Source organism: Sminthopsis crassicaudata, chromosome 1 (assembly GCF_048593235.1).
Source record: "Sminthopsis crassicaudata isolate SCR6 chromosome 1, ASM4859323v1, whole genome shotgun sequence".
NCBI lineage: Eukaryota > Metazoa > Chordata > Mammalia > Dasyuromorphia > Dasyuridae > Sminthopsis > Sminthopsis crassicaudata.
The window spans coordinates 7038194-7065902 of record NC_133617.1 but is presented as its reverse complement, the minus strand read 5'-3'; the positions used below and the strand labels follow the sequence as shown (position 1 = coordinate 7065902).

The window sequence follows — 27709 nt, the reverse complement described above, 5'->3', positions numbered from 1 at the left end:
CCCCGGCGGCGATCCGGGCCCCAGGTGCTCTGGTCTCCAGACGTTCCCGGGCGGCGATCCGGGCCCCAGGTGCTCTGGTCTCCAGACGTTCCCCGGCGGTGATCCGGGCCCCAAGTGCTCCCTCTCCTGGGCTTCCAACCACGATCTCATCTCTCCGGGAGCCTAACTGGGCTAGCGCCTTCTCTTGTGAATGTTTCCCATCTGGCCAGCGAGGAGAGAGGGCTGGAGTCCGAAACTCGCATTCGCATTCAGCCTCAGACGCTCCGAGCCGCGTGACTCTGGGGCGGTCACTGTATCCTCGCCTCCGTTTCCAGCTGTAGAATGCGCTGGGAACCCGTCAAGCAGCATCTATCACAAGGCCCCATTGGGGTGTCAGCCCCAAGGGAGAAATCTGCCCGGCATAGGCCGGCCTTGCGTATATTGACGCATTTCTCTCCGACGGAAAGACCCTCGAGTGCACAAACTGTCTGCTGCTCTTTTCCCGTTCCCATTCTTACTGCGCAGAGAACAGTAGGTCCTTAATACTTTCCTTCCTTCAACCTTGCAAGAAACTCTGACCTTACAACTTCAGACACACCTGGCAAGACTTGAAAGAACTGAGAGAGGGGAAAGTGAACAGAACCCGAAAAACCATTTGTACAAAAAGAATTTTGTGAAGACAACTGGGAAAGACCTAAGAGTCCTGCTCTTCCCAGTGATAAATCATGTGGCTCCTGAAGAAAGGTGAGCCCTACGTCTATCCGGAGGTGGGTACGGTCCATAATGACTTCCCAGGAATTCCCAATCAGAATTCTTTTATCTTTCATTGTTTATGCCACCTGAAAAATTATCATTTTTTAATTGAAAAATCATCATCCTCTTTCATTCTCCCCCCTCTCGTCTTCTTTCCCTCCTCTTGAATGAAATGTATTTCTGAATCCCAGCTACGATGTGAGTGTTCTCCCTTCTCTCTTGAAAAGCTCAGGTGAGAAGGAAGTTCCAGGGTCGTGCTTCCCCATCCCCTCCTCTTTTACATAGATGTCTACCTGTGTTCCCAAATTATGGGAGATAATTTTTCCTAACCTTTCTTTCCTTCTTCATACCCCAAGTGTATTTCTCTCCACATTTCCATTTTAAAAATGTATCATGACGTAACAGAACCACTCCCAAGCCGTCTGTCTCACGAGTTTCCCTCTATGATTCCTGATGGGGTTCAGAATTGACAGGCGTATCACCTCCCTCTACTGTAACGTCCATGTTTTATCCTTGTTTGGTCTCTTCTGGATGTTTGTTGGTGTTTCTCTTTTGACTCTTTTCTCGACTATGGTGTTTGCCCTTCAAAGTTTCTGTGCAGCATTGGTCTTTGCTTTGGGAATGCTTGGAAGTCCTTTGTTTCCCTAAAGAGCCATTTTTACCCTTTTGGATTATATTCACTTTTGCTGGATAATTTAATTCTTAATAATTTAATATTATTAGATTATTATTATATTATTAAATTATTATATTATTAATATGTGCTGAATAATTTAATTCTTAGTTGTAAGTCTATCTTTTCCCTTCTGGGATATTTCGTTCCAAGCTCTCTGCCTCCTCCTAATGGGGATTTATAAATTCCAGTGATGATGATGATGTGTGGAAATATTTATACATGCTATCTCCTTTGGGCCTCATAATAACCTTGATGGGTAGGTGCTATTATTATCCCCATTTGACAGATGAGGAAACTGAGGCTGAGAAGTTAATTAGCTTGCCCAGAGCTACAGTTAGTGTCTGGGCAGGATTCAAATTTGGATCTTCTTGTTCTAAAATCCAGCTCTTTTTGCTTCACTTTTTGCTGAGGCAATGGGGGTTAAATAACTTGCCGAGGGTCACACAGCTAGGAAGTGTTAAGTGTCTGAGACCAGATTTGAACTCGGGTCTTCCTCACTTTGGGGCCAGTGCTTTATACACTGTGCCATCCAGATGCCCTAAAATCCAGCTCTTCAATCACTATCCCACTTAACTTTTTCTAATCAAGTTTCTTTCTAGTATGAACTCTCTGATGTACAATAAGTTATGAACCACCTAAATGTCTAATGACATAGGGTTTATCATCAGTAACTTTGTTCTATTGTCTTCCTAGATTAAATATGTTCATGAGATTTCTTTTCATCAGTTCTCTAATTTTGAATTCTGCAGGAAGACCTTTCACAGTTATTATGTTTCCCTCCACTATGAACTTCCTGTTGCTAAGGTCTGAGATCTCGACAAAAGCATCCTCACATTGGAGATGTTCATAAGACTTTTCTCCAGTGTGAATTCTCTGATCGACAGAAAACATCATCTCAGCTGGAGGCCCTCCCCCACGCCATGGGGGTTTTCTCCTGTGCGATTTCTTTGATGTGGAGTTGGATCCCCCATGGAAGGCCTCCCCACATCCCCGATTCATCATTTTTCTTTCCCCTATGAATCCTGTTGCGCACACAGTTGTGAACTTTGATGCAGTGACTTCCCATGTTCAAACACAAGGATTCTCTCTACTATGAAGTCTCTTATGCTTAGGTAAGTTGGCTTTTCAGACTGAAAGCCTTCCCACAGTTTTTACAGTGGGAATATTTTCAAACTTGTCTAATTTGCAAGAAAAAACTCTGAGCCAATGGCACTTTGTTAAAGGGACCATGCCCTCTCCAATAAAGTGGGCCTTAGATCTATATACAAAACATATATATTAAGTCAACAAGAACATAATCAAAAATTTTTAAAGTCTTTGTTCTTTTCTGGGCCTTTGGTTATCTGGGCATTTTTCTAGATTTTTATTGCCAACATTTTTGTTATTTTATTTTAGGTTTTTATTCTTTACAAAGCCCTAATTTTTTTTCTTGAAAACTATAACTTCATCATATATCATGGATTTAATCCATCAAAAACACGCTAGTTTTTCTTTAGTATTCTAATCCCACATCGCTTATTGCCAATTGGAAAGCCAGTAGGCATCTCAAATTAAACATATTGGATGATTGTCTCCCTCTTTCCCTATTACAAGGATCCCTTCCACATCACAGGGATTGGGATGCTATGCCTTAATGATCCAGAAAATCCCCATAAAATTTTTTGGCCTTCCCTTCAGAAAAGTCCGAATTATAGTATTAAACAAAAATATGTCAATGATACACAATATTATACATCTATTTTATGCCTTTCTGATTTTCTAAACTTATTCTGTGTTGTCTGCCAGCCTTTTTGTGTGCTTCTGTAGCTTTTGCAAATCTCCCCCACTTTAGTTTCTTATTTCTTATGCCAACCTATGAGCTATCAAAGCTCAGTAGAGAAAGTCAGCATGGCAGGGATAACTGGACTGGATTTTTCCGGTCACCCAGCTCTGCAGCCTTGGAGCCCTCCCTAACTCGACTCTTCCACCTCATAAACCCATTTGGACATGCCCTTTTCTCTATTTATACCTTTCCTGTCCACCTACTTCCTATTCCCCAGCCAACCACAGCCTGGTCTAATGGCTCCCTCTGCCTTCCTCTGCCTCCAGCATCCGCTATAATCCCCTCTTGGAAGAGATGCCCACAGGGTGTTCCAAGAAGGGGGTCTGATGCCACGTGCACTCTCCAGCTTCTCTTGGGCACCTGGAACACAGAACTTCACATGCGCACTCTCCCAGTTTCACGTTTCCTACCTTTAATGGACCTTTGAGCCAAACTGGTCTCTGTTCTTCCCCAGAAGCATTTCTTCTCCCATCTCCACGCCTATGCCCATGGTGCTCCCTTACCCCCAACCTCTTAGAAGCCCTGGCTTCTTCCAAGCTCCAATTTCCTCCACCCTTCCAGCCAGCAATTGCCTTATTTTGTATATATCTCAGACACACCCGTATGTGCTTATACCCACACATTTCCCCTGACGGATGCTTGTCTTTTCAGGGCACCTTTCACATGGTTCCCAGCTCAATTCTTTCCCTGGTCATCCTCTGTTCCGGGAAGATTCTTTCGTGTAGAGAGCCTCAGGCACTTCCCTTGGCAGCTTTCTTTGGGCACAGGTGCCCTTTGGGCATGGGAGTTTCCTCCTGGAGAAACGGGACTTTTGCCTTTCTCTCTGCTCAATGGTCATCACATAGCAGGTGGTAATAAATGCTCCTGACTCTGAATTGATAGGCACATGGTAATTAGGAAGCAAAGGCTCGGCAAGGGTGGACCTCCCCATCAGGCAAGTGCCCCGTGAGGATTACCTTGGCAGCAGAGGAAGGAAACCAGGGTTCATGGCTTTTGGTTTCCCTTTAGACAGAGTGGAGGGATGGTCAGTACTGGCTGAAACAGAGAAAGGATACAAAGTTTTCTGAATCAAGGGTGGACCCAATGTGAGAAGTCTGCACTGGACAGAGGATGATGATCACTATGAGACAGTTATCTCCCAAGACTCTCTCCCTGAAGGGAAGGAGCCGTTTTGCTTATTCTGCTTCTCTTCTCTTGCACCCTGAAGGACTCTGGTATTTACAGCGGCTATCGCCCAAAGATGGGTTAATATCAGGCTGGAGGACCACAGAAAACCTCAGGCACTTTTGCCTTTGTCACAAACAGGAGCCAAAAGCCCTGCCTGATTATAGATTCAAAGGATCTTTCAGAAATGCTCGGGGCAGCTGCTTCCTCTAAGTCTCATAAAAAGGTGATAAGTAAATTATTAAGGAAATTATATGAAGATTCTAGAAGCAAGACCCACTTATTCAGAGATACAAATGCCCATTAGTTAGCAACAAGCACCTGAAAAAAAATTCAAATTATCCAATAATAAAAGAAATGCAAATTAAATCTCAGAAATAAAACGTTACTTCTATTAAACTGCTATGTAGCAAGTGTGCTGAGACAAAACACTTTTAAAAGTTTGGTGTCGAAAGGAAGCTCAAACCATTTATTCCAACGCACATCTGAATAAAAATATTCCCTACAACATATCTGACAAGTGGTTATCCAGCTTTTGCTGGGAACTCCTGGGAACTCTAAAATTTCAGCTCGTACACATCAGATTTGAAAAAATGCCAAAAGGCAAAAATTGCAATGTTAAAAACAGTCTCTATAAAAATCCATTAATGGAGCTGTGAACTGTTCCAACTATTCTCAAAAACAATTTGGATGTATACTAAGTCACTGAATTCTATATAACCTTTAACACCAAAGAGGTCATGGGTAGAGGAAATGTATACAAGAAATTCATGATGCTTTTGTGGTATCTAAGAACTAGAAACATTCATTGATTAGGAAATACAGCTATTTAAATTATGGTATGAAAATGTAATGGAATATTATAAGAAATACTAAATGTGAAAAAATTCAGAGAAAAATGGACTAGGAAAAGCTATGAGGCAGCATCATGTCAATCGCAATGAAAACATCTCCTAAGGAGGCAGCAATGGAAACAACAAAGATATGAAAAGTCATATGAAATAAAATTGGCAAGTCGGGGAAACTCTGTGTAAGTATGTATATGCGTGTATGTATAAGTGACTGTGTGCAAAGCAAAAAAAAAAAGGGGGGGGGAAAGAGAGTGAAAAGGATATTGGAGATTGGAGAACATGGGAGACTGGAAGGATAGCCCTGGAGGCAGTAAACAGAATAAATGGGGCAGTATTGGATCTAAAAGGTCACCTGAGATAATTCAAGCCTTGCCATTCCCTCCACCCTGACCACTGAGATCACAGAGGGGTGCACCCAACAGCTCCATCTGGCACCGCTAGGGGAGATCCCCCTTCTCCCAGAATTAGAGGTGCCATTTCCTCCCTTCTTTCATTAGCACGAACACACATTTCCTCCCCACAAAGTGACTCCACAGCTAAGCCTTGCCCATGGCCAGTCCAGACTTCAAGCATCAGACCCTTATTCCCTCTTCTGGGTCACTCCATTGGTTTTTCAGAATCTTGGTTCGCCTCTTGTTTAATTCCCTGCTAAGGAGGCTCCCCAAGGAGGGGGCTCCTCCATGCTAGTCTACTGAATCTAAGGTTTCAATATTTTCTAAATTCTTTGAGATAAATGCTGCTGAGCCAGAACACAAGAGAAAATAAGCAGGTATCCTCCCATTGGGAAACATGGCATTGAATGTGATGCCAGTGACAGATGGGAAGTTTCCAAACATTAGCCCAGCCCCGCTACCTTCCCTTGCTTCAGTTCTACAGCCAGACCCTGACTAGGGGCATGCCCAGTGCATCATTTCTAAAAACGAACTGTCGTTCCTTCTGCCAAACCCCAGCCTCTTCCAAAATCCCTCTTCGTGTCAAGGGCACTGTTTCAATCACCCAGGCTGGTTTTGTTAAAAGTGCCAGAATTTTCCTTAGTCTCCCTCTATTCCCCAAGCAATGAGTTGCCAAATAAGGTTAATTCTGCCTTTGTTTCAGATCGTGTCTTTCCTTGCACTCCAATGGCCATCTCCTTAGCTGGGTCATTCATTAGCTCTCTTACAGACCATTGCCACTGTTCTGGACCATGCCACTTTCCTGTTGAACATACTTCAAAGGATCCCTATTGCCTCTAGAACCAAACATAGGCTCCACACTTCACTCTTCTGCCCTTCCTACCCTGTTATTCAGTATCCCGCTTCACCCATTCTGTCCAGCCCATCTGGCCTTGCTGTCCCTACCACAAGACACTCCATCCTGCCCCTTTGCCTTTGTAATGGCTGAACCCTAAAACCTAAAATGTTGTCTTTCTCTGCTCAGCCTCTCAGAATCTCTGCTGAAAGTCAAAGTACTTAGTAATGCCTTATCCACGGACAGTTTCTCATATCTATCACCCCCAAAGGGGCTGCCAATCCCTGGATACTGTTCTGTATTTACATTGTATGCATTTTCTATAATGTTTCCCCTACTACACTGTAAGGTCCTAGAGGCCAGGGATTTGTCAGTTTAAACTTGGTGTCCCTGAGTCTAACACAGTGTCTGGCATACAGTGGGAGCTTAATAAATGCCTGTTACAAAGTAAATGCATTTACCATAAAAGGAATGTGGTACCAAGTAACTGAAAAACTGGAAAACAAATGAAAAGCATTCCGGGAGGGGGTGAGGGGGGGGTCTTTCCTGGCCAGTTTGTCTTTTACTTCTTGGTCAATCTAGCATAGCTGAATGAGACTGTTAACAGGAAGTGGGGAAAGGGGGAAAGAGGGAAAGGAAGAAAGGAGGAAAAGAAAGAGGAAAGAAAAGGGGGGCCAAAGACAGAACTCTGAGGATTGTTAAATTTAAGGAATCAAGAAAAGAACAAAGTCAGAGAAAAGACAGAAAAGACTCAGCAAAATGTTTCAAAAGTTGAAGTAGAGAGTTGAAGTACAAGGCAGTGAAAACAGGTGACTAATTCATAGAGGGAAAAGAGGGAATAGGAATTGACGAAAGGCCATTATGTTGGGCAGTGATTACTGATGACTACTTTGGGGGCTTAGAAACAAACGGGGGAATGGGTCAAATAAGCACTGATGAAATCTGACCTTGTGTGTAAGCAGCTTGGAAGGAACCACTGGAAGATGGATTGAAGGAATATAAGAGATGACTCTAGAATGTGGTCCAAAGTGTTGTGTGGAGGCAGGGAATTTTGTATTTGTAAGGAATCCTCTATAACCAGAATCATGAAGGAGAAAATAGTGATTCTGAGGATATTTGAGGAGTAAAGTGAAAAAGCCCAATTGGGATTGGCTCAATTTACCATGGTTAATGTAATTATAATGGAATATTATTGTGCAGCATAAATTAATTATGAGGCAGTCAGGGAAACACTGGAAGATTGGTGTGAACTTATGCAGAGCAAAAGAAGTGAGATGAAAATAATTCTATAATACAAGGATGAAAACAATGGAAATGAAAAGATCCTGAAAAGGAAAGTGTGCTCTGAGAAACGAAAAAGCCAATGAAGATCCAAAAGAGATCACAAAAATGAACTTCTCTCCTGCAGCTCAAAGCTCATGAACTATCTCAGAATAGCTTGTGCACTATCGTATGTGGTCCCTATTTGTGTAAATGTTTTTCTTTCATTCATAAAGACAAATTCAATCCAGAAGGAAAGAGAGGGAAATTACAATGATGTAAAACTAAAAACCATCCAAAAATATATTTTAAAAATGAGAATGGGGGAAAAAGACTAATCAAAGGACTGGACTAAAAAAAAAAAAAAAAAAAAAAAAAAAAAAAGATAACCACAACTTTCTCAGTGAAATCTAATATGGGAACAGAGAAAAAGAGGTAGTTGGGAACTTGAAAGAGAAAAAATTTTATAACAGCTACTAAAAAAAAAAAAAAAAATATATATATATATATATATATATATACATATATATATATATAAATTTGTTTTATCTATAATTTTTCCCACTAGATTGAATTTTGTAAATATCAAGGTATGCTCTAAATAAAACCTTTCTCACATTATCTTTAAAAGGTTTTACCAATTAAAGGCTATAGTCTAGTATGAATTACGGAAACCAAATAAGTTCTATTCTCTGGCCTTTTCACTTTTTTTTTTTTTTTTCCTAAGATTTCTCTCTAATGTGAACTGTCTGGTGTAGGTTAAGTTCTATTCTCTGGCAGAAGGCCTTCCCACACTGTTTACATTCATAGGATTTCCTTCCATCATGAATTCTCTGATGTCGAGAAAGTTGTGAGCTATCACGGAAGGCCTTCCCACAGTCATTACATTCATAAGGTTTCTCCCCAGTATGAATTCTCTGATGTAGAGTCAATTGTGAACTCTGGCTGAAAGCCTTGCCACATTCAAAACATTCATAAGGTTTCTCTCCAGTGTGAGTCCTCTGGTGCAGAGTAAGCTGGGAGCTTCTGCTAAAAGATTTTCCACATTCAAAACATTCATAAGGTTTCTCTCCACTATGAATTCTCTGGTGTTGAGTAAGTATTGTGAATCGACTAAAGGCCTTGCCACATTCAAAACATTCATAAGGTTTCTCTCCAGTATGAATTCTCTGATGTCGAATAAGCTGTGAGCTCTCATGGAAAGCCTTCCCACACTCTTTACATTCGTAAGGTTTGTCTCCATTATGAATTGCCTTATGACGACTAAGTCCTGTACTCCAGCTGAAAGACTTACCACATTCGTTACATTCATAGGGCTTTTCTCCTGTGTGAATTCTCTGATGTTGAGTAAGAATTGTGAAGCGACTAAAGGCCTTTCCACATTCATTACATTCATAAGGTTTCTCTCCAGTATGGATTCTGTGATGCAGAGTCAGTTGTGAGCTCTGGCTGAAAGCTTTCCCACAATCATTGCATTTATAAGGCCTCTCTCCAGTATGGATTCTCTGGTGTTCAGTAAGTATTGTGAAACAACTGAAGGCCTTCCCACATTCATTACATTCATAAGGTTTCACTCCAGTGTGAACACTCTGATGCAGAGTAAGTTGTGAGCTCTGACTGAAAGCTTTCCCACACTCTTTGCATTCATAAGGCTTTTCCCCAGTGTGAATTCTCTGGTGTAGAGTGAGCTGTGAGCTCTGGCTAAAGGCTTTCCCACACTCTTTGCATTCATAAGGCTTCTCTCCAGTATGAATTCTCTGATGTACAGTAAGTTGTGACTTCTGGCTAAAAGCCTTTCCACATTCATTGCATTCATAAGGTTTTTCTCCAGTGTGAATCCTCTGATGTCGAGTAAGTTGTGAACTCCCATGGTAAGCCTTCCCACACTCAAAACATTCATAAGGTTTTTCTCCAGTGTGAATTCTCTGATGTCGAGTAAGGTCTATGATCTGGGTGAAGGCCTTCCCACATTCCTTGCACTCATAAGGTTTTTCTCCAGTATGGATCCTTTGATGTCGAGTAAGATCTGTGACTCGGGTAAAAGCCTTCCCACATTCATTACATTCATAAGGTCTCTCTCCGGTATGAGTTGTCTGATGTTGAATAAGTCCTGTGGTCCGTCTGAAGGCCTTCCCACATATCTTACATTCATAAGGTTTTTCTCCAGTATGAATTCGCATATGTTCGATAAGTTGTGAGCGCTGACGAAAGGGCTTCCCACATTCGTTACATTTACGGGGCTTCTCTCCTGTGTGAATTCTGTGATGGGAAGTAATAAATGAACTGTGGTTAAAAAGCTTTCCCATTCATGATGTTGGTAAGATTTCTCTCAAATATGTATCTTATGATAACCAACAGACCTAAATTACTGCTGAAGCACTTCACATTTATTCTAACTTATTCAATAACTTCAATGAGTATTTTAATTTTAGACTCTTTTATCTGGGTATCACACATGTCTTTCCTATAGAGACTCTTCCTTGTGGAAAAAGGACTGAAAAAAGCTGCCATCATGTCTATTACTTTCATGGCCTCTTACTTCAACAGCACTTTTCTATAAGATAGTTTTTACTTACCTCGAATGTTTTTCCATATTTCTTTGATTTCTCTTTAACTGAGCATCACATTCTGTGGTGTCTCCCAACTTGAAGACACAGGGAAGGTCCTTTGTGAGGGTTTCCCAGGATGATCCCTCCATAAAAAGGGCAATCTTTGGAGCTGGCTCCTTGGTTTTGGATACCACCTCCAGGTCTGAAAGAATAAAATGTGTCAATTATATCAGAGACATAACATATTTGCACAGTCTTTTGGAGTTCTTCCAAATTGTCAAAATAGTCTCTGGTCTTCAAAGCTTTCAAACTTATAGTCCTTTGCCAAATGGTGAAATTTAGAAAGATCTGTTGACTTGCCAAAGATCACAATGGCAATGCCAACGTCAAGGCTGAGCAAGGGAACTGTAATTCAGACTAAAGCTCCATGCATTTCTCACTAGAGTTCAGGTTCTTGGACCAAGTCACAAGGGACTCCTCTGTAGTTTCCACTCTTTGATCCCAGTTCTGCATTTCATAGGAGCAAAGAAGGTGACTAAAATGGATCATTGTGGTCCTGTAAAATTTAAAGGGGTCTGCACAAACAGATCCAATGAAGCTGAGGTGCAAAGGACAGCAGTTCAGAGGGGAGAACTCTGCTGCAAATTTCCCAAAAGACCTGTTGGGGGAGCCATCGAGGCTCTTTGGGGATCCATCAATGGGTACAGCTACTCTGCAGAACAACTTGGGAGTGCCCAAGCAGCGCGGGCTGGTGACCCAGCTATCCCACTGCAAGGCCTCTGCCGAGGGATGGAGGAAAGAAGAAAAGGTCTGAGGCTGGATTTTAACCCTCTAATTCCATGGGAAGGAGATGCTCCTCGGGGACCCCAGGCCCCCTTTCCCAGTGGTGCCCAGACCGCCTCACTAATGACTCCTCCTGGGGGCTCGGCACCCCCTCAGTGAGCCAGCACCCCAAGCCTGACAGGGAGGTCTGGGCCAACTGAAAGAGCTTCTCCTCAGGCTCACAAGACACTTCTGTCCCAGGTAGGGTGGGTGAGGGATCCCCTGAAGAGGCTGAATACACTCGTGTGCTCTCTTCCAAGTTTATGTCAAAGTAAAAATCACCTAAAATAGTCCTGGCTCTGGCGTCGCGGCCTGGGGGGGGAGAGGGGGGCTCTGAGAAACCGGCCCAAAACCCCCGCTGTCTGTCTCCTTCTCCAGCCTCTTCTCACCCACAAGCAGAAACCGCGGTGACGTGACCAGAGCCGCCAAGCTCAGAGTCTGCCCTTGCCTTGGGACTCCGTGGGCCTGTGACCAGGACGGGCCTCCAAGCTGGTCCCTCACGGGAATAAAATCCCTCTAAAATCATTAAGCACTTTCCAAAAGATGGCAAAGTGCTGTACGTGGGTACCTGAGGATGGAGCGGGGGGCTGCACAAGTCCTGGCACCTGCCCAGGTGGGCACTCACACAGGTGCCTGGGTCCTGGTATTTGCCAGGTGGGCACTCACACAGGTGCCGAGTTCTGGTACTTGCCAGGGGGGCACTCACACAGGTGTGCTGGCACCTCCCCAGGGGGGCACTCACACCAGTGGCTGCCCCTTCATGAGGCCTGACTGTTGCAGCACAGGAAGGGGGGAGCACAGAGGGAGGAAGAGGAGGTGCCGGAGGCATTTTCTCACCTGCACCCGCATCCCGCTGGGACTTCCAAGGGGCTTCCCCTCTCTCCAGCTGGCAGATCACGGCGGGCTTGGAACCGGCCAGGCCTGGGCATTGAAAAGACCTGGGGTCAGAGACCCCTGCGAGGAGCCCCGCCCCCTTGGAAATGACGGGGAGGAGGGGGAGTCCCCCGGAGCACGGGCCAGGCAGGGTCAGCTCCGGGAAGGGGAGGGGCAGCCTCGGAACCGGAGAGGGAGGAGGGGGGCTCCCGCCCCTCACCCAGGCCCGCAGGTATTTCACTTCCCGGGATGAAGCCCCGCCCCTGTCCCCGCCCCCAGGGCGCCCCTCACCCAGGCTGGCCAGGTGCCCGAAGTTCTCCAGCATCACCTCCCGGTACAGCTCCCTCTGGGGGGCGGCCAGGCGCCCCCACTCCTCCGCCGTGAAGGTCACGGCCACGTCCTGGAAGGTCACGGAGCCCTGCAAGCCCAAGCACAGGCGCGCTGACCAGGGGCCCGGGCTACCACGAGAGGCGCCCGAGAGGAGGGGAGGAGGAACCCGCCGCCGCCCCCCCCCCTGCCGCGGCGCCCCCTACAGGCCGGCTCGCTCACCTCAGGCCCTGGGGCCATGCCTCACTCCTCTAGGGACGGGGAGGGCCGAGTCTTAGAGGGCGGAGCTGAGGAGGAAAGAAAAACGTGAGCACGTGTGTATGGGGGTGGGCCTCCGGGAAGCCACGCCCCCACCCCAGTCCTTAGGGAATGCTCCCTAGGAGGTGAGAGGGGAAGAATCTGCGCACGCGCTTCCGGAACCCCGGACCCCCACCCCGAGAAAGTCATAGGGGCGGCTGCGCCGCTGATTGGTTTTCTAGCCTCACACCCCTTTCTAGTTAACCAATCAGCGCGTTCGCTTCCCCTCCCCCCCACTCCCAGGAGGATCGTGGCCCCGGACTGCTCAGGCCTCCGCTTGGCCACGAGCCCTTGCTCACCCGGGCCGGACGTGACTCTCGGACGCCGAGCACGGCGGAGGCTGAAGGGACGGAGCTGAGGCGGCCGCGAGTCTGCGCCCGGGACAGAGGAGCGGAAGTTACGTTACTTGGGGGACGGAGGTGCTGCAGTCCCGGAACCGCACCGGGAGGTGGCAGCCGCGCTCGTAAAGCTTTCTGGGAAATGTAGTCAGGAGGTCCAGCGGGCCAGGAGAGCAGGAACTGCTGAGCTCTGGACCTGAGCTTATCCCGGACCGCATCGCACCCCCCCACCGCCAGCCAAGGGAGCCGACTGGGCACAAGCTGCATCCGGTCCCCTGGAGCCTCCCTGCTGCCCAGCAGCCCTGCGCCAGCCCCGTCACGCCGCGCCGGGAGCCCCAGGTTCCAAGTTCACTTCCTAATGAGAAAAAGCCAGAAAGCGGCTCTCATCCTGGTGCTGACCCAGCCCAGCGGCGACGCCGTCACGTGAAAAGTCGTTATGCCTCTGGATGCTTTTTTCTGGTCCAGCCCGAGCAGGTGACCATCTCCTGGCCACGTGGTCACTGCCCACGCCCAGGCCCCTCCCGCGGATGCCCCGCGCTTTGACCCACACCCCCTGTACGGGGCAGCCCCGCCGGAGCGCTCAGTATTAGCCTTACAAAAAGAAGGCTCCGGAGGAAGAGGCAGTCAGACCGGGAGAAGATCTGGGTCCAAGGAGCCTTCCCCAAAGCCGCGGTCTCCGAGCTCTCCGGGGGCGGGGGGTGGGGGATTACGGCCCCCAGGTAGAGTCCGCTTCCAGCACATGGGCGGGGAAGATTCCTGGAGCAGGAGGCGGAGCTTGTCCCGGAAAGCCGCCTTTGTGCGCTCTCCAAGGTGCTGCTTGTCCGACTGGAGGATGCCCAAGAGGGAGAGCTTGTGTCTGACTCAGCGATGTCGGGGGCAGAGGCACTGGAGGGGCTGGCCACTTCCTCTCCAGGACTCTGGTTTATGGACGAGGAAACGGGCTCCCACAGCCGGGAAGCGGCTGAGCCCTGGAGACCAGCCTTCCGGACTCCCCACTATGGGGCCCCGCGGTTCTGAGCTGCGAGGAGCCGCGAGCTCCCCATGTTCAGCATGTCCCCAAACTGAACATTAGGGGGCCTGAGGAGGGCGGCTTTTCAACAAGCCCCTTTAGGGCGTGGAGCCTCCTAGCTCAGCCCACCTGAGCACGTACTCCCCCCCCCCAGCTTTGCCCCTCATTCATCTCCCTCCCCAGCTGGGGTCCGGGGCCAAACTTGTCTTTCCGTGCCGCTGTACAGTGTGTGCATGCTTTCCCGGGGGGGGGGTGCTTAGGATCCCCAGAGCTCAGCATAACAACCCTCTGGATGAACCTGGCTGCAGCAGAATCCCAGAACTGCTTCCACACCAGCCCCAGGGGGTCCCTGAGCTCAGGTAAGCACCTGTGGTACCCCCCCCACCAGTCATGAAACCCTGCAGTGAATCAGGGGCTTATTGTCAGATCACTATGTAACTGAGCTTCAGCCACACCAAGGTCTCCTTGGTATCAGAGGAGGCGCCGGCATGGAATAACAAAATAATAACAAGAATAAAGAAGGCTTCCTGCTTATGACCACCATGGGCCATATTTTTCCATTTTTATTTCTCAGGGTTCACTGTGGTTGTGGTAACCTCTGTGATTTGGTCATTTGTTTTCAGACTTGATGACAGAAATAAAGCTCGGGCTTATTGTAGATTCTCAGGCACCAACTTCATGTAGATCCTCGAACCCGGATCTTTGCACTAACTTGAGTCAGAAGGCCAGTATGGCAGAGAAACTATTTCTTTCCATCGGGAAACGAAAATGTTGTATGTATATTATATATATATATATATATATATATATATATATATATATATATATATATATATATGCATTTGGTTTTTACATATTCACATACAACCCTTTGCAGATGGCTCCAAAGACTTTGCCAAGTTGCCGGAGGTTCAGGAACCAAGAGGAGCCCTGCGCACTTGGGAGTGGGGGGAGATAATAAGGCTGTCCAGTCTGACTGTCTGGGGCTCTTGGGGCTAAACAGAGCCACCTACTGTCTCGCGGCTTAGCAGACCTGAGCAGACCAGAGTTTCATTGGAAACAGGGACAGCAATGAGGAGTTTGGGGGATTAGGCGGGGGGAGAGTGCTGGGGGCTGCAATCAGAGTGGTAGAGGGAAAAACGCATGGGTGCAGGAGAGGTAAGCAGGGAGGGCCACAGAGTTTGTTGACCAACTGGACCTAGGAGTGAGGGAAGGAGGGAGAGCTGTGGGTTTGGGAACTGGGAGCCTGGATCTTTGACAGAAACAGCAAAGTTCAGAAAAGGAGAGAATTAGGACCAAGTTAACTTCTAGAAATGACTGCAGTGACCAAAGGCATGAGTAAAGCATTTGTAAAGGCATTTCCTTTTAATGGGTTCAGAGTTGTGCAATATTTGTGCCCAATGGCAAATTTAATACAGAAAAGACATGCATGATTGAGGGGACAGGGTGAGGGACATTAGTCTTAGATGTGGAAAAAGTCTGGATCACGGATTGATTCTATTGAATCTCTGATATTTGATTCATTACAATATGAAGAAGCATTTTTAGAAATGCTCACTGTGCCACCCCCCAAAACAGTCTCTACCCTGAAGAAACTAACATTCAAACGTGGGAGGCGTGGATACTGATTTATCGGTACCAATGATATCAATACCAAGCTGATGGGGGACAACTTTAGAGGGGAAGGCCCTTTCGTAGCTCCTTAATGGAAACCAGGGTTAGGATCTCAGCATGGCAGGGAAAGCCTTCCCAGCCTGAGAAAAAGGCAGTATGGGGACAAAAGGTACTGGGTTTAAGGAAGGGCAAGGAAGGAATCAGGTTGTGGTGAATTGTAGAAGTCAAACAGAATTGCTAGGGAATTGTATGGTGTCCTCGGACTGTGCATTGGCAGTTTTGTGTGTGGGAGTGGAACAGTACAGACTTGGGCCGGTGAGACAAAACATAAGACTGCTGCAATAATCCAGGAGGAAGGGGACGAGGGCTGGACGAGGGCAGTGGCTGTGGGAGGAAGAGCAGGGGACAAAGGGCAGAGCTGTCAGGAAAGAAACGACAAGTTGGTAAGTGAGGAGACAGAACAACGATGTCAAGAGTGCAAGCCTAGGTGACTGGACAGATGGCGATGTCCTCAAGGGTCACGACAAAGTGGGAAGTGGGCCGGCCCTCCAGGCCAGGAGAATGAGTTCTGCAGGACACTCAGCAGGGCAGTGGGCACATTCAGATGAAAGCAACAGCAAATCCTCACTGCTGCCACAACAGTCGTCCCCCCCATTTCAACACCAATAAAATGGAAATAATGGGAAATCCTTAGACATTCTGAACCTAAAGGCCATTTCAAAAAGAGAAAAGGCCCAGAATAACCCTGCCTTTTCTCAATAGGATCTTTTTGTTTTTAACATGCTAATTACCCAAACAGGGCTGAGGGACATTCCCAACAGAGCAAGTGTAAGGAAAAGAGAGGAGAGTCCAGGACAGAATCTTGGAGAACAATCAACTTAATGAATATGGGAAAAAGCCAAGACACAACAAAAAGAGAATGTACAATTAACGATGCAGGAGGAAAAGCTTTTAACTGTGATGATCTAAAGGCAAAGGAGGAGAGAAATAAGTACTTAATTGTTGAAAGAAGATAAAGGAGGATAAGATTTCTTTCTTGAATGAATTCTCTGATGTACAAGAAGCTGGGATCTCTGACTGAAGGCCTTCCCACACTCATCACATTCATACGGTTTCTCTCCGGAATGAATTCTTTGATGGACGGTGAGTTGGGACCTTTGGCTAAAGGCCTTCCCACACTCATTACATTCATAAGGTTTCTCTCCAGTATGAATCCTCTGATGCCGAGTGAGATCTGTTGTGCGGATGAAGGCCTTCCCACATTCACTGCACTCATAAGGTTTCTCTCCAGTGTGAATTTTCTGATGTACAGTAAGCTGTGATCTCTGCCTAAAGGCCTTGCCACAGTCAATGCAATCAAAAGGTTTCTCCCCAGTGTGAATTCTCCAATGTAGGATAAGCTGTGAGCTTCCATGGAAGGCTTTCCCACACTCAAAACACTCAAAACGTTTCTCTCCCGAAGGAATCCTCTCCCGTAGAGTAAGCTGTGATGTCCCATGAGAGGTCTTCTCACATTCTAAATATTCCAAACTTTTCTCTCGGCTATGAATTCTCTTATGTAGAGTGAGCCGTTTTCTCACACTGAAGGTCTTTCCACATTCATTACATTCAAAAGGCTTCTCTCCAGTGTGAATTCTCTGATGTTGAGTAAGACTTGTCTTCAAACGGAATGTCTTCCCACATTCGTTACATTCATAAGGTTTCTCTCCTGTATGAATTCTTTGATGTACAATAAGATGTGAGCTATGGCTGAAGGGCTTCCCACATTCATTACATTCATAAGGTTTCTCTCCAGTGTGAGTGGTTTGATGTTGAATAAGTCCTGAGCTACTTCTGAAAGCCTTCGCACATTCGTTACACTCATAAGGCTTCTCTCCAGTATGGATTCTTTTGTGTACTATAAGCTGTGAACTCTTGCTAAAGGCTTTCCCACATTCACTACATTCATAGGGTTTCTCTCCAGTGTGGATTCTCTGGTGGACAGTAAGTCGTGAGCTCCTACTGAAGGCCTTTCCACATTCGTTGCATTCATAAGGTTTCTCTCCTGTGTGAATTCTCTGATGTTCATTAAGGCTCGACCTCTGGTGAAAAGCCTTCCCACACTCACCGCATCCATAAGGTTTCTCTCCAGTGTGAATTCTTTGGTGCTGAGTAAGGTGGGAGCTCCAATGGAAAGCCTTTCCACATTCAAAACACTCATAAGGTTTCTCTCTGGTGTGAAGTTTCTGATGTCGAGTGAGATCTGTCCTCAAACTGAAGCCTTTTCCGCACTCGTTACACTCGTAAGGTCTCTCCCCAGTATGAGTTGTCTGATGTTGAATAAGCCCAGTTTTCACAATAAAGGCTTTCCCACACTCGTTACATTCATAAGGTCTTTCTCCTGTGTGAAGTCTCTGGTGCTGAGTAAGGTGTGATCGCTGAGTGAAGGCCTTCAGACAGTCACTGCACTCATAGGGCTTCTCTCTGGTATGAATTCTCTGATGTCGAGTAAGACCTGTTCTCACGCTGAAGGTCTTCCCACATTCTTCACATTCATGAAGTTTCTTGCTAGGATGGATTTTTGGGTGTATGGTAAGTTGTGAGCTTTTGTGGAAAGCTTTCTCATATTTATTACATTTATAGGATTTTTCAGGAGTATGAATTCTGTAAAGGGCAAGGATGAACTGTGATTAAAAATTTTCACACATTTATTACATTTAAATGTAATGAAAGCCAGATGCAGCATTCCATACTCATGATCCCCCACCTCTGGAAAAAAGCTAGGAGAAATTAGACTCTATAAATGTTTGTTTTTGCAAGGTAATTGGAGTTGTGACTAGCCCAGATCAATCGTTCTTTCTTTCTTTCTTTTTTTGGGGGGGAGGGGGCTGAGGAAATTGGGGTTAAGTGACTTGCCCAAGGTCACACAGCCAGGAAGTGTTAAGTGTCTGAAACCAGATTTTAGCTCAGGTCCTCCTGACTTCTGGGGTGCTCGCAATAATTATTTCTTTAGGAACCCAATTGCTTTCCTACAGAGACTCTTCATTGAGGGAAGAAAATTGGTCACAGACTATAGCTTTTGACATATTTTTGCAGTTCTTACTTTACTGAGATTTTTCTTTAGGATAAAGGAATATTAGAATGTCTAATTTTTTCCCATCATTGTTATATCTAACAATGTGATCAGTGATTTTCTTTTTTTAAATGAAAGCTTTTTATTTTTCAAAACATATGCATGGACAATTTTTGACATTAATCCTTGTAAAACCTTGTGTTTCAATTTTCCCTCTTTTCCCCCACGGCTTCCCCTAAATAGTAAGTAGTTCAATATATGTTAAACATGGTAGAAATATATGTTAAATCTAATATATGCATACATTTTTATACAAGTATTATGCTGCACAAGAAAAATAAAATAAAACCAGTAAAAAAAAAAAAAGCAAAATAAAATGCAAGCAAGCAACAACAAAAAGAGTGAAAATGCTATGAACCATATAGAATGTCTAATGTCTTAGAACACTTCTCTTGGGACACCTCTTTAATCTTAGTGGAAGCATATTGTGAAATTCTTCTCTAACATCTTTTCTAAAGTTCTAACCAGTCTTTAAAGCACAAGTTCATAACTTGTTTTGGTATGTTGGACCAACCTTGTGGTAATCTAGGAAAGCCCAAGAACCCCTCCGAATCATTTTTTTTTAAATGAACAAAATAAAAATACTTAGGGTTGCAAAGGAAATCAATAACATTATAATAAAGTTATCAAAATATCTTTAAAAATAAGTTCACAACTAAAGTTTGCATTTTTGTTCTCCTGCTCAGGTTATTTTTACCTTCTGAATGCAATTCTTCTTGTGCAACAAGAGAACTGTTCGGTTCTGCACACATAGATTGTATCTAGGATATACTATAACATATTTAACATGTATAAGACTGCCTGCCGTCTAAGGGAGGGGGTGGAGGGAAGGAGGGGAGAAGTAGGAACAGAAGCGAGAGCAAGGGATAATGTTGTAAAAAATTACCCATGTATATGTACTGTCAATAAAAAGTTATCAAAAACAATTTAAAAATAAGTTCATAAGAACAGCTAAATGGTTCAATGGTTAGAGCAATGGAGAAAGGAGAATATGAGTTCAAATCTGCCCTCAGACACTTAACACTACCTAGCTTGTGACCCTGGACAAGCCACTTAACCCCAGTTGCCTTCCCACAAAAAAAATTATATTCACAGATCCCAGGTTAGAAACTTCTGTTCAAAAAGAGAAATCATTAGAAAAAGTTCAGAGAGTAATCTGATCCCTCTGTGACTGGATAAGGGCAGAAGCTCCTTGGCCGAGCTGTCAAGAGAATGACTCTCCAGATTCCTAGGCCATTTTAAGTTAGCACTTTACTGTCTGATGAGTTAAAGACTGTTCGCTCTACTCTCTTTCTTTGTTTATAAAGCGGACTGTGGAATTGTATTTATTTATAAATACTTTAAATCTATAAATTGGAGATGGAGAATTTCCACTAAAACTGCAGCATTTGCATTCACAGCCAGAGAGAGAACTTTGGAGATTGAATGAGGCTCAAAGAATAGTATTTTCTTTTTTGTTGTTGTTATTGTTTACTTCTTTTTTTTTTCTTTCTCATATTTTTTTCCTCTTTTAATCTGATTTTTCTGGCAGAACAGGATGAATATAGAAATACATTTAGAAGAATTGCATGTTTAACCTATATTGGATTGCTTGCTGTCTTGGGAAGGGGAGAGGGCAGAGAGAGGGAGAAAATTTTGGAAGAGGTTTTGCAAAAGTGAATATTGAAAACTATCTTTATATATATTTGGAAAAATAAAATACCAATTTACAAAAGTAATGGAAAAATGTAATAATGTAAATTACCCCTAAGAAAAATAAAATAAAATAAAACTGAGGTAATTCATAAAAATAAATAAATTTGAAATTAAAAAAAAAAAACACGTTACATACTTGCTTTAAAAAAACACTAAAAATCTCCCTTCAAACACACAGAATCACAGACACTCTCTCTCTCTCTCTCTCTCTCTCTCTGTCTCTCTGCTCTCTCTCTCTCTCTCTCTCTCTCTCTCTCTCTCTCTCTCTCTCTCTCTTCTCTCTCTCTCTCTCTCTCTCTCTCTCTCTGTCTCTCTCTCTCTCTCTCTCTCTCTCTCTCTCTCTCTCTCTCTCTCTCTCTCTCTCTGTCTCTCTCTGTCTCTCTCTCTCTCTCTCTCTCTCTCTGATAAACATGCCATTAAACTGTACAGAGGACTGTTTTCCCCCTTCCTACCTGACATCATGTTCTGAAGCTTCTCCCCACTCGGACACACACAAATGACCCTTTGTGAGCTGCTCCAAGGTTGATTTTTCCAGCAAAGTGCCAAGCTTTGGAGCTGACTCTTTGGCACCGGACTCTGTTCCGCAATCTGGGGGGGGGAAATATAAAAGCTGCTGTTTTTCCAGCTGGAAGAAAGAGAACTCCTACTTTTTCAAACCTGTCTTCTAAATTCTGAGCAAGAAAAAGGATGGCCAGAAGTTTGTCTAAAAGCATTTATTAAGCACCTACTGCATGCCAAGCATTGTGTTAAGTGCTGAGGACACAAATAAAAGCAAAAAAAAGGCAGGCCCTGTCTTCGGGAAGCACCAGACTAACTGTAGAGATGACAGCTACAAGCAAACAGGACTACAAAATGCAGCTCCCTTCCACGGTCCCTGAGCTCAGGAGGACAGAGGCTGCGCCCGAGAGGCCCGCGTGGGCTCCTGGGCTCCACCTCTGTTTGATCCAAGGCCATCAGGCTGAAAGTTGCAGGGTACTGAGCCATGGCAGGGCTGCCCCCCCCCAGAGGGAGCAGGTAGGGCTGGGGGGTCCAGGGAGCGGGTCAGCATCAGGCTCCAGGGAGGAGAGGGCTTCCAGAGTCCACCCAGTTCTCCCCTTGAGCTGGTCCTGGCCCGGACCCTTATCTATCTGGGTACTGCGGGGCTCCGGGTTCCGCTCCTTCCTGAGTCACCAGCTCCTGAAGGGGCCCAAGACTAGGCAAGGACCAAAGCAGCCCCCATTTCCCCTGGGGTTGAGGACGGCCTCGAGGACCAGGCCGATCTTGGCCCTCCTTCCCAGAGACCTGCAGGCCAGATCGCTTCTGCCTCGTCAACCTGGATTTCAGGTAACAAACAGTGCCGGGAAGGGGGGCCCTATGGGGAGTACTGGGGCCAAACCGAACAGGAGGAATGGCAACTGCATAGCTGGCTCCAAACCCCAACTTTGGAAGGGAAGGATGAGGGAAATGGGGCTGAAGGATGTCCCCGAAAAGGATGCTGGGGCTTTGGGGAGTTGGACAGGGAGCACTGACCACTGCTGCGCGGGGACCCCTGCCTCCAGGGGATTCAGGGGCAGAACAGGGAAGGGGACAGCTGTCACCCTCCTTCCCAGCACCAGGACCAATCCTGGGCCCCTGAACTGGGAAGAAAACTGACAAGATGGAGCATCCAGAGGAGCACCGGGCTGGTGAAGGGCCTTGGGAGCACGTCACTCAGGATCCATCAAAGAAAGGATTCACAGAGCGCTGCTGTGAAAGGGGAGGGATCCCACCTGCTCTGCTGGGGCAAGGGAGTCGCAGAGAGCAGGTGCGAGTGCTGGACGCGTCCGGAAGCGCGAGGGGTCAGTGACGGACTCCTGGCGTCTTCTCCCCATCGAGAGGGCCTTTCACATGACAATTCTATGTCCCCCGAGATCTGACCCTGATGCGCGGACCTGCTGGGCTCCTGGAGCCAGACGGACCCCCAACAAGTCAGATGTTCCCTGGGCTCCGGACCGCCCCAGTACCGGTGATCAGTGGCTTCCTCCGCGTCTCCGATAACCATTATTTCAGGCCTGATTCCAAGAGACATCCCAGGGCACCCCGCTGGAGAGCTCCTGCACGCTGACCCGGTCTCCTGGAAGACTGGTCACTGAACCCCACTGTACCGCGGGGAGTCCATAACCCCCCATGTTGTTCACAAGCCAGACCACGTTGAGAATCTAGGGATCCTGAGGGAACGCCATCCTGCACTCGCCCATGGAGCCCCCGAGGAACCCCCCAGCTCTCGGGTGCCACGACCCGGGTCCCAGCCTCACCTGCACTGCCGCCGTCGCCCCCCGGCAGCCTCGGGGCTTCCCCTCTCTCCAGCCGGCAGATTACGTCCGGCTTGGTCATGGCCAGGCCTGCCAAATGAACACACAAAACTAGTGACTCCGCTGTAATCCCTTCCTCGCTCTGAGAGATCCAGCTGAGGCGGGGAAGGGTGCCGGGGACGACGGGGAAGGGTGCCGGGGACGACGGGGAAGGGTGCCGGGGACGACGGGGAAGGGTGCCGGGGACGACGGGGAAGGGTGCCGGGGACGACGGGGAAGGGTGCCGGGGACGACGGGGAAGGGTGCCGGGGACGACGGGGAAGGGTGCCGGGGACGACGGGGAAGGGTGCCGGGGACGACGGGGAAGGGTGCCGGGGACGACGGGGAAGGGTGCCGGGGACGACGGGGAAGGGTGCCGGGGACGACGGGGAAGGGTGCCGGGGACGACGGGGAAGGGTGCCGGGGACGACGGGGAAGGGTGCCGGGGACGACGGGGAAGGGTGCCGGGGACGACGGGGAAGGGTGCCGGGGACGACGGGGAAGGGTGCCGGGGACGACGGGGAAGGGTGCCGGGGACGACGGGGAAGGGTGCCGGGGACGACGGGGAAGGGTGCCGGGGACGACGGGGAAGGGTGCCGGGGACGACGGGGAAGGGTGCCGGGGACGACGGGGAAGGGTGCCGGGGACGACGGGGAAGGGTGCCGGGGACGACGGGGAAGGGTGCCGGGGACGATGGCCCCGAGAGTGGGGATGGGACCCTGGACGCCACCTGGGATCCAGCTCAGAGAGAGGCTGTCGACGACTCCTATTCCTGGAAGACCAGGGGGGTCCTGGGCCTGAGGAAGGGGGCAGCCTCAGAGACCACCCCGGCAGGCATGCTTCATTGGCCGGGCCCCATCCCCGGGAGAGGGAAGCCAGCCCCCCAGGGGCAGCCAGGCTCCTCACCCAGGCAGACCAGGTTCCCGTAGTTCTCGAGCATGACCTCTCGGTACATCTCCTTCTGGGGGGGGCACAAGCACCCCCACTCTTCCGGGGTGAAGTCCACGGCCACGTCACTGAAGGTCACCAACCCCTGAAACACCAGAGACAAGGAGCTCAGGCCAATGGGGGAAGGTCGGGATTCGGGTCTCGCCCTTCTGGAGCCTCTGTGGGCCGGGTTCAGAATCGTGCCACAAAAGGGTCACTCTTAGCTCCCAACGGCCTGAAGGCCCAGCCTCTGCGGGTGCTCGGCCGGCTTCCCGGGGGGGCCCCCCCCGGGGCGGGGAAGGCTTCCCCGGCTTCTCCTCGGTGCAGGGGCCGGCTCTCCCGTCAGCCCGAGGCCGTTTGAAGGCAGACGGGCAGGGCCGCGCTCCCCCGGCCTCTGCAGGGCCTTCATCGGGTGGTCCGAGGGCCCCCCCCCCCCTCCTGGCTGCCCTGCCCGAGGAGGCCCCGGGCTCTGCCGGCCCTGGCCCACACAACAGCTCAGGAAGGAAGGCTTAGGGACAGCTGTGGGGGGTCAAGGGCTGGAGTTCAAGTCCAGCCTCAGCTGGTTACCAGCTGTATGACCCAAGGCAGTCAGGCTGCCAGCCTCAGTTTCCTCAGCTCTAACATGGGAGCACAGCAGCGCCCCTCCCAGAGTTAGGAGATGCTTTACCCGCCCCTACCGTTCCTCTCAAAGTACAGGATTCTGCCCAGACCCCTCAGAAGGGGACGGGTGCAAAAAGGGGGACGCCCGAGTTCAACAGTCCAGCTCCTCAGATGCCCAGAGAAGGGAGGGAGGAATGGGGAGGTGCGCAGCAGAGGGGGAAGGCCCACAGGGGAGGGCCATGGGGGGGGCAGCCAGGGAGCCCCGCCTGAGGTGAATCATGGGGGAGGGGGGAGAAGGGGCAGCAGGGAGCCCCCCCTGAGGTGAGTCATGGGGGAGGGGGAGGAGGGGCAGCAGGGAGCCCCCCCTGAGGTGAGTCATGGAGAAGGGGGGGGTGAAGGGGCAGCAGGGAGGCCCCCGCTGGTGGGGGACCATGGGGGAGAGGGGGAGGAGGGGCAGCAGGGAGCCCCCCCTGAGGTGAGTCATGGAGAAGGGGGGGGTGAAGGGGCAGCAGGGAGCCCCCCCTGAGGTGAGTCATGGGGGAGGGGGAGGAGGGGCAGCAGGGAGCCCCCCCTGAGGTGAGTCATGGGGGAGGGGGAGGAGGGGCAGCAGGGAGCCCCCCCTGAGGTGAGTCATGGAGAAGGGGGGGGTGAAGGGGCAGCAGGGAGGCCCTCGCTGGTGGGGGACCATGGGGGAGGGGGAGGAGGGGCAGCAGGGAAGCCCCCGCTGGTGGGGGACCATGGGGGAGAGGGGGAGAAGGGGCAGCAGGGAGGCCCCCGCTGGTGGGGGACCATGGGGGAGGGGGAGGAGGGGCAGCAGGGAAGCCCCCGCTGGTGGGGGACCATGGGGGAGAGGGGGAGAAGGGGCAGCAGGGAGGCCCCCGCTGGTGGGGGACCATGGGGGAGGGGGAGGAGGGGCAGCAGGGAAGCCCCCGCTGGTGGGGGACCATGGGGGAGAGGGGGAGAAGGGGCAGCAGGGAGGCCCCCGCTGGTGGGGGACCATGGGGGAGGGGGAGGAGGGGCAGCAGGGAAGCCCCCGCTGGTGGGGGACCATGGGGGAGAGGGGGAGAAGGGGCAGCAGGGAGGCCCCCGCTGGTGGGGGACCATGGGGGAGGGGGAGGAGGGGCAGCAGGGAAGCCCCCGCTGGTGGGGGACCATGGGGGAGGGGGAGGAGGGGCAGCAGGGAAGCCCCCGCTGGTGGGGGACCATGGGGGAGGGGGAGGAGGGGCAGCAGGGAAGCCCCCCCTGAGGTGAGTCATGGAGAAGGGGGGGGGGTGAAGGGGCAGCAGGGAGGCCCCCGCTGGTGGGGGACCATGGGGGAGGGGGAGGAGGGGCAGCAGGGAGGCCCCCCTGAGGTGAATCATGGGGGAGGGGGGGAGAAGGGGCAGCAGGGAGGCCCCCGCTGGTGGGGGCCACGCGGGGCAAGAGGCTCATTAGGATGCTGGAAGCCCCACCCCCCCAGGGCTGGGGGACACCTGGGGGCGGGGCTGGGTCCGGGCTCCAGGTTTTCCTTGGGGCTGGGGGGCGGCCCCTCCCCCCAGTACTTTGCATCCCAGGCTCGCCCCGCCTCAGTTTCCGGAGCAGACTCACCTGGAGGGCGCCGGCGGGTGGGAAGCCCGGGGCCATCCCTGCCCGGTACTTAAGGGAACCGGGGAGGGCAGAACAGCCTGAGGGAAAGCCGGCCACGCCCCCGGAGGGCAGGTCTTCCAGGTGGCTCCTGATTGGAGCCCAGACTGACCCACCCCTCTTCGTGCTGACCAATGGGCGCGCCCCCTCGCGGGAGAGCGTGGCTGCAGAAGCACCTTGAGGACTGACTGCGCAAGCGCGGCTCCCCTCACCCCCTCCCTTTCCAAAAGCTCCGGAAGTCTGTGCCCGGTGGCTCTCCCGCGCCCTTCACTCTGCCGGGCTGCCGGCTCTGGCCCCGATTCGCCCCAGCCCTGGACTCGAGGGCTCGGGCTGTGGTGGCAGCCAAGGCCTCAGCGGAGTCCACCCAGCAGAGGATGGAAGTGACGTCAACCGTGGAAGCCGAGCAGCCTTCTCCCCACACTCCACCCGGAAGCCAGGGAGCATTATCGGAAGGGTCTCTGGGAAATGTAGTCCCGAGGCTCAGGCGACATGTGCGCATGCCTGAAGTACTGGCCCGCCCCGCAGAGCCCCGATTCCGCCCCAGGCTTGGGAAAGGCACCGCCTTCCCAGAACCGCACTTCGAGTCCCCGCCCCCAATCTCTAGAAGCTGCTCGGGGGCGTATTGGATGTAGTGAGGCTCCTACGGAAAGGCCTAAAGCTCGCCTGGCACAGAAGGCGCCTAATTAGTGCCTGTTCGCTGCGCCCACCCCAGAGTGCTCCCCCTCTGGCTCCCTAACCGTGCAGACCCCCTCCCGCACCCTGAATGGCCCCGAGGCCCGGCGTTCCGAGGCTCAGCCCCTCCCCTCCCTCCTAAAGGTTTGCTCCTCCCCACCTTGTGTATTTCCACCGAGTTAGGGGCGGGGCCGTCGCGCTCCGAGCAGAGCATCCTCCCCGAGGATGAGGTTCCAAAGACCTTCTGGATGAAAGGATATCCCGTTAGACGGAAGCTCAGCGCCCGCCCAGAAAGCTCTCCGCGGCGCTTTCCCGGGGGCCCGGCCCGGGCTGGGGGGGGGGGGGGGCCGGCCCCTCAGTGAGGCTCTCCCAAGCTGTTTCTTTTCAGGGAGCGAAGTGCCTGAACATAATCTCTCGGCATCCTTTGACCGGAAGAGCTGGCCCGGTGCCTCGAGGTCACGCTCGGGTCTCTCTCTAAGTGTCTAGTCTCGGGCTCAGGTTCCTCCTTAGGGCAAATACGTGCAGAGCCCGCGCTGAGACCCGAGGAGTTTTTTAGGTTTGCGCACTCGGGAGATCAGCCCTCAGCCGGGGAAGATTGGTCCCCGGAGTTCCAGAACACTCCAGCCCAGCCTTAGCCCCCTGAGGGTCCTCCTTAGTCTCAGGATGCCTGCTCACCGACTCCAGGCTGGCCTCCGAGGTGGCCGGAGGGTCATGCAGACCGGGGCATCAAAGAGCCCCTCTGGGCCAGAGCCGGGGGAGCCGAGCCCTAGAACCAGCCCGTCAGCTCTGGCCCCCCATCATGGGCAAGAGAAGTGTGACAAAGGTGACAGGAAAGAGGCGATTCCGCCACCCGAACGTCTACAGATTCACTTTCTAGAATTGTGGCAGTCCCTGGGCTGCCGCCGCTGGGTGTGCAGAGACCAACCAGCAGCGGGCGTGGGGGAGCGGAGGTTAATACCGATCCTTGCTTCTTATCATGGGTTTGCTCTGTAAGTGAATTTCCTCTGGGACTATTCCGTAGCCTAAACCTCTGTGTCGCTGTGAAGGAGCCCCAGAGTTCAGAGGCTGAGACTATCTCATTAAACGCCAGCTTTCCAGCAATCACCGTTAAAGAAGAACTCTGCTTTAGAGGCTCAGTACTCATAAAAACGGTCCCCCCCAAGGTCTGCGGGACACCTCCGAGACCTGCACTAGCCGGCCTTTCCAAGCC

The 27709-nt window shown here is 50.1% G+C and overlaps 2 protein-coding genes and 1 long non-coding RNA gene across 4 annotated transcripts in view; 1 reads left to right on the top strand and 2 right to left on the bottom strand.

The window, feature by feature from the left end:
• The window catches only part of LOC141551855 (uncharacterized), a 38130-nt gene extending 21781 nt beyond the window's left edge, over positions 1–16349 (bottom strand). Inside the window, exons 1-6 of one of the 2 annotated variants that reach the window (XM_074284130.1) lie at positions 12900–12997; positions 12526–12590; positions 12268–12394; positions 11941–12024; positions 10309–10483; positions 8518–9991 (exon numbers count right to left, since the gene is read on the bottom strand). In XM_074284130.1, coding sequence (XP_074140231.1) covers positions 8518–9991; positions 10309–10483; positions 11941–12024; positions 12268–12394; positions 12526–12543 — 1878 coding nt within the window. In that variant the 5' untranslated portion in view covers positions 12544–12590; positions 12900–12997. Of the gene's footprint in view, positions 1–8249; positions 9992–10308; positions 10484–11940; positions 12025–12267; positions 12395–12525; positions 12591–12899 lie in introns of those variants that run through there. The other variant, XM_074284037.1, reaches the window with a different exon arrangement.
• LOC141553074 (uncharacterized) lies at positions 140–5515 on the top strand. The gene is made up of 3 exons (XR_012485285.1): positions 140–746; positions 2158–2520; positions 3882–5515. It is a non-coding gene; the product is annotated as an uncharacterized LOC141553074 (long non-coding RNA).
• A 70-nt stretch (positions 16350–16419) lies between the features above and the next one.
• On the bottom strand, positions 16420–26337 carry LOC141552010 (uncharacterized). The gene is made up of 5 exons (XM_074284381.1): positions 25792–26337; positions 23584–23710; positions 22642–22728; positions 20821–20956; positions 16420–18204 (listed from the first exon to the last, which is right to left on the bottom strand). Exons 1-5 carry the CDS (start codon positions 25825–25827, stop codon positions 16557–16559), a joined length of 2034 nt encoding a protein of 677 aa, XP_074140482.1. The 5' UTR covers positions 25828–26337; the 3' UTR covers positions 16420–16556.
• Positions 26338–27709: the final 1372 nt, after the last annotated feature.

What these genes read in the sequence shown, in the direction of transcription:
- LOC141552010 (XM_074284381.1), bottom strand. Translation starts at nt 25,827, where the DNA reads ATGGCCCCGGGCTTCCCACCCGCCGGCGCCCTCCAG. An exon ending in CGGGAACCTGGTCTGCCTGG is followed by an intron (nt 22,729 to 23,583) that starts GTGAGGAGCCTG and finishes TTCATTTGGCAG; the next exon opens with GCCTGGCCATGACCAAGCCG. An exon ending in GGGCGACGGCGGCAGTGCAG is followed by an intron (nt 20,957 to 22,641) that starts GTGAGGCTGGGA and finishes TCCCCCCCCCAG; the next exon opens with ATTGCGGAACAGAGTCCGGT.